The sequence below is a fragment of the Ascaphus truei genome, chromosome 4 (genome assembly GCF_040206685.1).
Source record: "Ascaphus truei isolate aAscTru1 chromosome 4, aAscTru1.hap1, whole genome shotgun sequence".
In the NCBI taxonomy this organism is placed as follows: Eukaryota; Metazoa; Chordata; class Amphibia; order Anura; family Ascaphidae; genus Ascaphus; species Ascaphus truei.
The window spans coordinates 54,040,569-54,053,394 of record NC_134486.1 but is presented as its reverse complement, the minus strand read 5'-3'; the positions used below and the strand labels follow the sequence as shown (position 1 = coordinate 54,053,394).

The 12,826-nt window shown below is 42.1% G+C and overlaps 1 protein-coding gene across 1 annotated transcript in view; it reads left to right on the top strand.

Moving 5' to 3' along the window:
• LRPPRC (leucine rich pentatricopeptide repeat containing) overlaps window positions 1–12,826 on the top strand; it is a 129,966-nt gene that overhangs the window by 7,415 nt on the left and 109,725 nt on the right. The window contains exons 3-11 of the mRNA XM_075595782.1: window positions 1,159–1,281; window positions 2,367–2,488; window positions 2,634–2,692; window positions 3,957–4,043; window positions 4,211–4,337; window positions 4,908–5,052; window positions 6,455–6,612; window positions 7,659–7,764; window positions 7,915–8,022. Of these exons, the coding sequence (XP_075451897.1) occupies window positions 1,159–1,281; window positions 2,367–2,488; window positions 2,634–2,692; window positions 3,957–4,043; window positions 4,211–4,337; window positions 4,908–5,052; window positions 6,455–6,612; window positions 7,659–7,764; window positions 7,915–8,022 (1,035 nt within the window). The remainder of the gene's footprint in view (window positions 1–1,158; window positions 1,282–2,366; window positions 2,489–2,633; window positions 2,693–3,956; window positions 4,044–4,210; window positions 4,338–4,907; window positions 5,053–6,454; window positions 6,613–7,658; window positions 7,765–7,914; window positions 8,023–12,826) is intronic.

Genomic DNA, 12,826 nt, shown 5'->3' with positions numbered 1-12,826 from the left:
GTGACAATGTATAATTATACATTCTTACCTAAGCCGACAATCATTTGGTGCTCCTGTTCTAGATCTGTTAAAATCCTGACTGTGCTTAATGAAATGGCCGCCTTCTGACTGTGCTGCAGTTTGTGAAATGCTGCAGCTGATATGTAACATTATATTACCAATTGTAACACATTACAGCTTTTAGAGCAATAGACAGTTTGCTGTGGAACATATCAACAGATATGTATGTTTGTGATACTTTGTTGCCAAAGCATACTGTGATGTTTCAGGACCAGCTAGTCCTTTCCTCAGACTATACACCTGTGGAGAGAGGAAGGGGTAAAGTGTCCCAGGGTGAGGGAGGTGCAGGGGTTAACCAGAGGAAAGTGTGGAGTTCCTACCTTTCACCGCTGCCTCTATCACATGCTATCTCTCCCCATGCTGCCAGAAGCTCCTCCCCCTCATTCTGAGTCGGCAGCATTCTGAAGCAAGGAGGGAGGGGGTCTCGGGGAGAGAGATGCAGAGACAGTACAGCGGCCGCTTCATAGCTGCTCTCACTGCACCGGCGTCCTGTAATATCATCTCCAATATCTGCATACCGGGAGATTGTTATTGTGCCTGTGTATGGTCTGAGGAAAGGACTAGCTTGTCCTGAAACGTCACGCTATGCTTGTACCTGTTCTGATGCCTTAAATACAGAGTAATCTAATTTACAGAAAGGCTCCTGTGTGCTTCTTCCACTACCAATTCTTTCCGTAAAGGATGAAGTGAGGAAGAGAGATGTAAATACGTATCACAGGTCCCAGCATATAAGATTGTTGGGCACATCCATTCTCCCCCGAGTGTTGTAGATTCACTACTCTGCACAGAGAGGGAACACACTCATGCCAGACCTTATTTTTACTACATACATGTGTAGTGTTCCCCAAAATGGAAGGCCTCCATCATCAATAATAGGTAGCACCTATAAATAAATGTGCAGGCCCCGTAACCTGCTTTGGGTAATAAATATATGGCAGTTATAATTGAATTGATTTCTTATTACTCATGACTTTGCCAAAAGCAAGCCACTTAATCATATTTGTGTTCATTGCTTCTTTTACATTGTCTTCTGTATATTGTTTCTCCCTTTTTGTGGTGATTTTGTATTCTGTAGTGTAAGGTGACTTGTCTTTGCAGGTTACCCCAGCAATAACCAGGCGTTGCTTTTGCTGCGGAGTTGCGGCTCTTTGCTGCCGGAGCTGCAGCTGTCGGAAAGAACGGAACTTGCGCACAGAATCTGGGAGAAGCTACAAGAATTAGGTATGGGCTTCGAGGAAAGTTACTGTTTTCAAAATAATTGTGGGATGTATAGCTATTAAAGTACGTTTAGATAATAAAAGTCCTTCAGACTTATAAAACCTCATTTAGAAACCGTGAGAACAACTTCAGATGTGCCGTCTTGAGGAACCAATATGGCTGCCAAATATCACAGGTTCCTCGGGCCAATAGGTACTTGCAATGTCATTGGTTGCAGCTTCCTATTGGTCAACGGCAGCAGCCATGTTGAATTTTCCATGAGGCACATTGGTGCATTACACAGAAATTATCTCGGGCGCTGGCTGTGAAATAGGGAGCTTCAGCACTGGAACCCCCCCCCCCCCCCTGAAGCACTGGAACCCCCCTCCCCCCCCCTGGTTCCAATTATGTGAAAACATAAATGTACCTTTTACTGGGAAAAAGCTGCAAACTATGAGAAAAAGGTAACCTGTTTTAATTTTGAGATTAAAAAAAAGCAGGTGGGTCAAAACAGTTAATTTGTTTGATTTAACTGGTGGGTCATTTGAAATGAAAACCAATTTCATAGCCTGCTAGGGCATTTAACTTTTTTGTGCCCATATTTATTCAATGCTGGGTGTTTCTGCAGCCTAACTGAAAACAATGTGTTGCATTCTCCCGGGAATTAAGTTATTGCATCTTAAGAGATGAACTGCAGCATAAATAGTTGAGTGACTATCGCTGGGGACTATTCTCGCTTTACACTCATCTCATGCCTTTCAACTCTTGAAACAATGCTGATAAAATAAATTCTACATGTACGGTGGGTTTTTATTTCACGTATTGGCACTACATAAAAGCAGTATGTTAAGCTTTCAAGGGTATGGCTATTGGGTCTACTTCACTACACTGAATAAGCACATAATGTGTATACATTGCCTTAACTGTGAGTGTAATAAGGTTTTGTAGCATTTACCTGTAATACACAATTTACATTACATTTTCAACTACTTTAGTTACATGCATTTAAAACTACTTATTGGAAGTCCCCCCCCCCCCCACACACACACATATATTAAGAAAAGTAAGATGCTAATGTTTGTAAACTGTTTAATAAAAATGTCACCCAGGTGCTGTCTTTGATGTGAGCCATTACAACGCTTTGCTGAAAGTATACCTTCAAAATGAACACACATTTTCACCAACCGAGTTTCTCGCTAAAATGGAAGTGTCCAAGGTGCAACCTAATCGGGTGCGTATCGTTACTAGAAATATAAATACTCCATTGATGCAATGTGAATAGATACGGTGATGTTTAAACCTTGGAGAAATAATTGTAGCAGTTTTAACTTTTTTTTTTTACATTTGCATTTTAATTTGTTGTGCTTTATTTTCAGGTTACTTATCAGAGGCTGATGGCTGCCTATTGCAATGAGGGTGATATTGAAGGTGCAAGGTAGGACTATCAAGCCTCGAAGTATGAGCATGTATAGATTTATTGGTTTAGTGAATGTACGATACCTCGGCCATGATCAGAACTATTGTCTATAGATCACAATCTCCAGTACATGTGAGGAGTAAGGCTGCGCTTATAGTGCCTTGCGACGGCGCTCCGAAACAAAGACACTGACTCCGTCGCCAGCGCTATTTAGAGAGTCGCCACATGTGACTGTCTCTAAACCAATCAAATTGCGCGGCCCGCCCTTTTGTGACGTCACTGGCCTTGTCGCCAGCGACGTCGCTAAAAATCAAATGACAACTTTCACCAGTGGCGACGGGTGACGTCACTGGTCCCGTCGCCAGCACTATAAGCGCGGCCTAAGATCCTCAACTGGGATTTTCTGAACTTTAACATAGTGTGTGATATGTTTGTTGGTTAAAGAGCACTGTACATGTAGATGTGCAAAACTATCCTAAATGCAGTCGCGAATGTCACGGTTTTGGCCCCCACCCCCTCCCCCAAATCCAAATGTGATTCCTGGCTAAACATTTAGCAGAAATCGCACGTTTCCACCATCAATTTTCAGTTTTGTTAGCAAATTGTAGCTCAGTCGGAGTTCGTAAGCAATTCGCCAATATTCTAACGTAGGAGGAGCAGAGGCCTTTCCTAATTTAGTTGAGTACCCATTGACTTGTGTAACTTCCCAAACCCTCCTCTATTCTGCACTTGGAGATATACCAGTGAATACACCTGAGATAGCTGGGAAATTAGTTCCACGTCCTCCTCCTTCCACAAAAACAAGCCCCTTTCAGTGTCTGGATGGGAGTTGGTGTAATAAATCAAGAGCAATGCACATTGACTTGATGATCGGTGAATCACAAACTAACAGCCGCAATTTTTTACGCAACTATAAAGAGCCAATTTCCCACGGTTTGCATCATCTTCTGTACATCTCTAGAGCCCCGAGTCCTGATTTTAATGTTGGAAAATTCGAGACATTGTTATTTGCTTTAACATGTTTTAAAAATGTGTGTTACAAACATCTTGCAGTGAGTACCCAGCGCAAGTATTGGAGGTTTCCTTGTTCTAAGATGGGGGATTTATAACCCCCAGAGCTGTTTAATTGGATTTGACTGTATTGTGTTACAACATTATTCTATTTCATAAGTGAAATAGGTAGCAGATCTATACAAGTTTCATACTTGCTTACATCTATTTTATTTTATTTTTTCCCCCCCAGAATCTTTCATGAAATATTAATGTACGTTTAATTTTTCAGCAAAATTCTAGGTTTTATGAAGAACAAAGACCTTCCCATCACAGAGGCTGTCTTTAACACCCTAGTTACTGGACATGCAAGAGCTGGGTAGGGATCCGTATGTTTATATGTTGCAATTATGCACCAAATAGTCGTATTTTTTCCTTCTATTCTGCCTAAATGCATGTTTTAGCTTGCTTTTTAACATGTTTTCAAGTGCGCCTTTATACTCATGACTGTATTACAAAGCCAACATCATTTTTTTTATTTTGCAGAGATATGGAGAATGCAAAAAACATCCTTTCTGTCATGAGAAGTTCGGGAATAGAGCCCGGTCCAGATACTTATGTGGCGCTCTTGACGGCATACGCTGAGAAAGGCGATATTGACAGTATCAAGCAGGTGTGACAATTTTGTTTAAACTGCAAAGTGATTTGTTCCTCTAAATACAAAGTCACACTTTTGTGTGTACAAATATCCCTGTTGCATGAGATATTATAGGTAAAGTGTGTTCTGCTTCTTAAATTAATGGCTTTGAAGTGAAAGAACACATCCAAAATCCCAGTTTTAGTCCATTGCGATCTTTAGAAAGTCGCTTAGTCATATTTATTAAGCAGTCTCCTATCATAAGGTACCTTCTGGCCCATTCAAATCATTGGGCTGCAATGTGTCTTCCAGTACCGGGAGGTGTTGTGACAGAAGACTGCTTGGCAATATGAGCCTTAATCTCTCTGCCTTCAGTACCAACATTAATCTGCATTGTTCAGGCGACCACTGAAACGGCCAAATATTACATACAGCCTTCATTGTCCTGCGGAGGTATACGAGAGATAATCAGCGTGGTGTTCTCCAGAGGTGCTGCGGCTAATCTGACGCTGCTACCCACAATTCTAAGCAAGACCTCAAAAATGCGGATTGTGAAAAATAAGCTCAGTTTTAGCTGCATTAATGTTTGCTGTGTGCGCACTGCAGGAACTGGGAAGTGTGGAGAAGAGTGAAGCCAGTCTTACGGACAGGGACTTGATGCAGGTAATATGGAGCCTGGCGAAGGCTGGATACCCTCAGTATGTACAAGACATCGTGGAGCGCATGAGATACGACAGAGGATATATACCGGGTATACCAATTTTATATTGGGTCTTGTGTGTGTGTGTTTTAAAGGCCCCATGTCTTCTATTCTGTTGCAAACAAAAAACATTTTTGTTTGTGAAAGTTGCCTTTTGCCATTTTTTTTATGCTCTTATGTTGATGTAAAACAGATTTTGCAGGATTCTGACTGTCTGCCACTGTTTAAAAACAACATGCTTTGTAGCCCAATCCTGAAAAAAAATAAATGCATAGTTTTACTTACAGCTTATGGCAACCTCAGGGATTGTTGCTAAATGGAACTGAACATTTCCATGGTGCCGCCTATAAAGTGGATATAATTGAGCACATTATATTTTGCACTTGAGCGGCGCTGATGAAAGACTTGTATACAGTAGCAGAATAAAGCATCACTTTTCCTTGTAAAACCTATGTTGTGTCTAACCCCTTTATTACCAGAAGGTAAGGGTAGCCAAGTCCAGTCCTCAAGGTCAGCCTATCCCTGCTTCAGCACTGGTGGTGCAGTCATAAACAGAGCCACCTGTACTGAAGCCGAGACTGATTGAGCCACCTGTGCGGAAGCGGGGATATCCTTAAACCCTGACCTTTTGGGTGCCCTTGGGGACTGAAGTTGGACACTCCTGCTGTAGAGGCCACAATGTATTGCTTAGTATTACTCTACTCACCACTCCAATGTATGGGGTTAATGCAACTTTAAGATGCTTTGTACTGGTGCTTTATAATCACTATTCCCCAGATTGTAACTCTCTATTAGCCAGCCCTAAAAAGCTATTAGCTGAAAAAAAAGACTTGTAATAGCTGCAATGTCTTTTCACTCGAAATTATACCCCGATCCCTCTGCACTCGCTTTTAAATACAATAGTGTCTGCTTCTTGTTGTTAAAGGCTATTATGGCAGACAGCCAGGTTTCAGAGACCAGCGTTTATTGTATATATTTTTTTTATGATCTGTTGGATTGCATTGTTCATGGTCCCGAAGTTTGGTCAGTTACATCTGCATTTATCAAGTCCCCGTAGTTACAATCTGTCTGGCTTAACCGCTGCAGTGTTGAACCACAATGCATTGCAAATCCTTGCATCACAGCAAGTGCTAAAAAGGATTTGGCTTTTAACAAACCTTGTATTGTCTAATAATTAAAAAACATATTTATTGATCTAGCACTTCTGCTTGTATTTTTGTAATTGTTTTATTTCTTAAGCATGGTTGTTTAGAACCAGCATTCTATGTTCTAGCTCAAGTCACCTACCTAAGCATGCACTTTTTTGGGGTGGGAGAGGGGTACGTGACCTTTTATTATAGTCTTACATAGTTGACGAAACAATGTTTATTTATTTTTGTTTATGGGTTGCTACTCCTTAAAAAATAAATAGATTCTTTCCTGGTTTGACTTGGTTTGTTTTGGCCTCTCTTAGATGCAATGAATCTGTGTTTGAGTTTGCTGACTCAAGGCTATGGAGACACTGCTTTCCTGGTGTTAAAATCCTTCTCCGCTGCCTCATCGGACAGCCAGAATGTGGAGGCATCGCAGCACGGAAACTTCTTCCTGCGCCACTGTGTGACTTTAGATCAGGTGCATTGTACTGTATATCTGTGTGCTCGATGCTGTCATATTAAGGCACATGGCATTGATAAGCCCTTTATGCTTCAAGGAGCAATTGTGCGTTTGGTCTGTTTAAAAACATTTAGCAAGCTGCAGTATTTGCCGTATCCCAAATAGAATAAGGCACTGCGGACAAGAATTGGGTTACCATCATCACGAAAGGGGCTGCCTGATGCTTGGGGAATTGCACATTTGGGGTAACCAGACTTTTTTTAAGAATATTTTATTATTTTTTGCAAAAAGTCTGCTTTTCTTGTAATGGCCCTGACCATGCATTTAATATCATGGTCCCATCGGCAGAAACAACTGTTGGAAATGGAGTTGTGGCAGATTAAAACCTTTCCAGCACGTTTCGTAACGGAACTGCAGACATTCCATGTTTTGTAACGGAACGGCAGACATTCCATGTTTTGTAACGGAACGGCAGACATTCCATGTTTTGTAACGGAACGGCAGACATTCCATGTTTTGTAACGGAACGGCAGACATTCCATGTTTTGTAACGGAACGGCAGACATTCCATGTTTTGTAACGGAACGGCAGACATTCCATGTTTTGTAACGGAACGGCAGACATTCCATGTTTTGTAACGGAACGGCAGACATTCCATGTTTTGTAACGGAACGGCAGACATTCCATGTTTTGTAACGGAACGGCAGACATTCCATGTTTTGTAACGGAACGGCAGACATTCCATGTTTTGTAACGGAACGGCAGACATTCCATGTTTTGTAACGGAACGGCAGACATTCCATGTTTTGTAACGGAACGGCAGACATTCCATGTTTTGTAACGGAACGGCAGACATTCCATGTTTTGTAACGGAACGGCAGACATTCCATGTTTTGGGGATTGCCAGGCGATAGTATTTTCTTATGTGATCTAAGTGCATTCTCATGTTGGCCAACTCCTTGTTCGTTCCTTAAATCTGATGATCCTGCGGCTTAACGGAAAAGGGATTGAAAGCCCGCTGATTTATAGCACTGCCTTATGGTTATTTTTTTGTTCCTTTTTAGCCCTCAAGCAAGGTAAAGGAATTCTGTGATGGCTTAACAGAAAACAACTTGCACACCTCGCCTCTGCAGTTTGCTTTATTTTGTGCTTTGGAGGCCAAAAAATCAGGTATACTATGCCATTTTCTCAGTGCTGTGTGAAATGTCTAATTCTCTGCATTTATTAAAGCTGTTAAACTTTAGAATAACTTCTGCAGTATATTGTTTTCTTGTGTGAAGAAAACGTGAACGCTCATCGTGTTTTGCTTGTACGTTTTAGGTCTGGCCCTTGACTTGATGAAGATGATGAACCAGGAAGGCATTCCCGTTAGACCACACTATGCCTGGCCTCTGCTGATAGGTTTCCAGAAGGAAAAGAATATCCAAGGTTAGCTTTTCCTCCTAGAATAGGCAGTGGTTATTCTAACCACCGCAGCTTAAGAGAATCGTATTTCATTGAGCTTTTCTTTTTCAAGCCTTGATAAGGTTTTAATGCTAGCGTTGAACATAGATGTTTTAAATGGGATTGCAGTGCAATACACCAATTACATAGTTGGGAGTCTACAAATATCTGTCCATATATTCCGCTATTTTTGTGTGCCTAGTGTCTTGTTATATATGCCTATAAGTTGGTAGCTGTGAGCAGATCATCTACCAGACGAAATCACCCGTGACCTTGTTAGTATTTTAACTATTTTGTTACCCGAGGAGCATGCGAAACATTACTCTGTGGCTTTGTCAAAAACAAATGGGTTAAAACTTGAGCTTGATTTAATTTTGAACTTCAGTAGAACTGCAAAAAAAGGTATTTTCTTTTTGAAGCCACTTCCTTTTAATACGCTGATGGATTCCGTTTTTTTTGGAAAGAAATAAAGCATGCAGGAAACGTCTCCTGACAAATGTATGATTCTGACCTGCCAAGACGGGAAGAGACAGGAAAGTGTTCAATCTTATGGAACCTTAAGTGGGTCTGAGTATTTAGAACACTTTTCTCTCATTGCATGTGGGACGTCTGCAAAATGTGACTGTAAATTTAAACAAATAGTACTTTTTAGAGTACAGTATCTAATTCTTCGGCTTGTGTTATTAGTAATTCTCAAGGCGTAATCTCATAAAAAGATGCTTTTAGCAGAAGTACTCCCCCCATGGGAAACAAAACCATGTCTCTTGCATCTTATCTCGCTGTATAATGTGCCGTAGATTGAGATGCGGAGTTGTTAGCGTGACACAGGGTGACAAACAAAATGCACAAACAAAAAAAAAAAGTGCTTTTAGCAGACTGTTCATATTGCAATTTTATCTAAAATCTATGTTGGCGTTGGAGCGTGGAAGAAAAAGCTGAAACAAGTATTCCCTAATTGTCGTTGGCTATAAGTCCTCGAAATCTGCTTCAGAAGCACCTCTGTGAAAGCAATATGTTGTGAATGTAACCCGTTTCATGCTGCATTGCTTTGGAGGACCCTTTGCCAGAAGTTATTTTTCCGTGGCCAAGTGTAAAAGTTACATCAACTTCCTTTAACCCTTTCTCTTGGTTAAGCCCACAATGCATTGTTCTTGCCATGAGGTACTTCGGCCCAGGACCCTTCCAAGCGCGATCATCGTTGAAAATCAAGTACTGAGATTAAAATTGGATTTCGTAGCTATAAAAGCTATCCTCCAGCTTGTGTAGTTTGCATGTACAGAAAATGCTTTTCTACAGCTCTTCCAAAGAGCTATCTTTCTGCATGTTCACACACTGAACAAGTGTTTCATTTTATGTAAGCCTTTGGCTCGAGAATTAGGTTTCCGGTATCGACAGCATGGCTAAGTTCTGTAGGGTACATTAGAAGCATGCATTGCAGTGGTTTGGGAGAAGGGCAGGAATTTGAAGTTTATGACTTGAGTTCACGGTTGGTTTTAATTTTGTCATTTTGTGGCAGTCCTTTCACCTCCCTGAGACTTCAGTGTTGGAGTTAGGTTGAACTTTGCACAGGATATAGAGTAGAAATTCTTTTCAAGACGATTAGTCTTTGTGAGAGCTCCATTTTTGTTTGTGCTAACGTACTGTACTCCTCCAGATGTCCTTACTACATGCAGGTTAGCTACTGTGATTAGCTGTCACTCCAGGGTTCCCGTAGTGACCGCTACATGCAGCTGGGATCCTGTGACAGACCTCAACTGCTGTAGCTTTATTAAGGCAAAAGCTGTGGAAGGAAGTTTTGTCCTGCTGCCGCTTTTCCAACAATAAAATGCAGCTTAGGGTGCAAGTCACGATACAAGATTAATTTACTGGATCTGAAACTCTCTTGCCCAATATCTGTCTGTCAACCTCCAGGCTGTTAAATGGAGTAAAGCTAGATTGGGGTGGAATAGCGTTCTTAGCGAGAGAAGACCTTGTTTGAGAGGTAGCTTCCATGGAACTGACATTCTTGTTAGATCCAGAAACCATGACCACCTTGGCCCAAAGTGACTGTTATATTATGCCTGCTGTGCCTTGATCTTTTTTTTTTTAGAACTAATTGGATCATAGGAATCAGAAAGAATACATAAACCAGGGGAACGACTCTGGGTATGTTATTTGTGTCTGACCAAAACGCCTGAGGGTCTGTACAAACAAATAGGGATCTTGTGGTTGTATTTTGTTGCCATTAGGTCTATCGTTGGCCTTACCCATCACTGCGTGATTTGGTGAAAAATCTTTGGACCCCATTCACCTGGTAGAATGTTACTGCGACTCGAAGTCCGCAACCCTATTTTCTTTCTCTGAAATAAATGTGGAACTAGAAGTGTTTGTTTTCAATACAGTAGTGCAGGAATCTTGGGTGGGATAGTCAAATAAGCACATGAAAATAGACCTCTAAGGTAAATGAACGCAAACTGATTCTTCACCCCTACTGCTCTTAATGATATTGGGGTTTCCATTTTGAAGTATTGTACTCTAAGGAACCTGTCTGATGAAGCTAGTAGCGAAACGTATTGAGGTTAGCGGTGACATCATTGCGCATTGACATCTGCCACAAGTACTTGAGCGGGGCAGTGTGGAGCTGAGTGGAATGCTTAGGCTGGGGCCATGATGCCTTCGCCCGTGTCTAGGCGTGCATGGCTGTGACGTCACGCGCATGCAGCGGGTGCGTTTTGTGGCCAGTGGAGACTCGCTTTGGGGGGCGTGCCTAGGGGCGTCACAGAACTGGTTCGCCCTCATTGGCCGAACCGTTCACGTGACCGGCATATCGTGCCCCTGCTCGCACGCCGCATGGACGCGATCACTGCCTTAAGGCAATCTGATCGCTCAGCGTGTGGAGCCTCCACACGGTCTACGGAACCATGGCCCCAGCCTTAGAAATGCCTGGAAATGGACAGTCGTGTTGGCATGTTCAAAGATCCAAGGAGGTCTTCATAATGCATCAAAACCCTGTAATTCGAACTCCATAGAGACACGCGACTACAATTTTTTTTAGTGTTTTCTATTGCATTTTATCCATATATAAATTCATTTTTTACGTTCACTTTTTTCGCACCATTTTTTTTTGTTTTGTTTGTTTTTTGAATGATATCCCTTGGTTGGGAATTACCCAAGATTGATCCGTAGGGGTGAAAGTGGCTGCGGAGATGAGGAGCAACTTTACCCCGTTTATTTTTGTTACATTTGTTATTTAAAGTTTTACCACCACCTTAATTAGAACTGCACGCTGGGAATCCCTTTTCCAAACCCTTAGATACCTGTTGACTGGTTTGAAGTCTAGAATTGTTCTGAAACCTGTGTTTTGGTACAAGAGACCGTATGCCCTGTTACCTCTGACATGGCACTTCTATGACCGCGTTGACCAGTAATTTGCCGATTTGCTTTTGTTACAGTTTGGCCTCGGCTGGCTGTTTTGGAAGCCTTGATATTGTGATTATACCCTTTTTGAGGTTACAACTTGAATTCCATGGCCTAATCTTGAGACATTACCTGCCTTGCCAAATTGCCTGACGTTTGCGTCCACTGTTCCTGAAAGTCTCTGCTCCCTACTGGACTTCTCCTAGGAAGCCTGACCCCATAATTTTCAGGAATATTGTTTTCTGGTTGAAAACAGGAAAGTGGCTCCCCAGCTTGTTTGAACCCGTAAAGGCTTGATCTATGATTCTGCATTCTTAAAGAGGTTCTTTGATACCAAGTGGGGAATGTGTATTTTTAATGAGCTTTCCAATCTTTTCAAAGAAGAACATCAACAACCCGACCCTCTTCTTCCGAAGAAAGGGTCAAACCAAGTATTGTGCTGAAGAGTCTGTAAATCCTCCAGCGACGTCTGTGATCTGGATCTTTTCTGAGGATGAGCATTGACTTTCAGGTTCCTAACAGAATTTTTTTGTACAATTGGTTCATCTTAGAAGGAACTTCCTCCACTGCCTTTTTAAACATTCTGGGGACCTTTTTTTTGGGGGGGGGGGGGGGGGGCTGTAGGCTTTAAATCACAAGCTATTCAATGCCTGAATTTAGATGTGGCCTTTCTTGGCTTGTTGGAAAGGAGATCTGGAAGAGAAAGATCCACCTTGGGATATATAGATGCTGTAACACACTTCCCAGTTCCAGTGTGGAATGCATCGCTCCGCTTGACCGGACATGCTGTGCCACAACCGCTTCTGCGTGCCAGTCTGATCAGGAAGTGGCCTCTGAATGCTCTTGAGGCCATGTGGAGCTGGAGGGTCAGTAAGCAGAGAAGGGGAGGTTAAGAGGAAACTTCTCTGCTAGTCCTCGGAATGCGCGCTCTCTCTAGGGAGTCACAGGGTGCCAGTGAGCCAGAAAGGTGGCTCGAGGGGAACCGTTTAGCACAGCACCAGAAGTGAGTCTGCTCCTGTACTTTCCTCCCGGCTAACGCCCAGTGACTCGGCTCTGGGGGACCTTAGAACTTTTAACGGTTCTGGAAGGTGGCCCGTGCCGGTAGAAAACATAAAATAAATACCATTATCTGAGTAGATGGCTAACCCCCTTGGATAACTACCTTCAGCTAAGGTAGGACAAGCAATAACGGTCATGGAGGGACACAACAGAAAAATGGATCCAATTGAGATTTTATTGTTTGTGTTTACTGTAAACTGTGCGGTAGAGAACTTAAAGTGTTTTTTTTTTAAAATCCATTTTCAAGCTTCATCACCATTTTAAAGAAGCAGTTCCTACTACACTTCTGCCCCCCTGCCCCCAATTTTCACTTGTTGAGTTAATTTAGAAAACT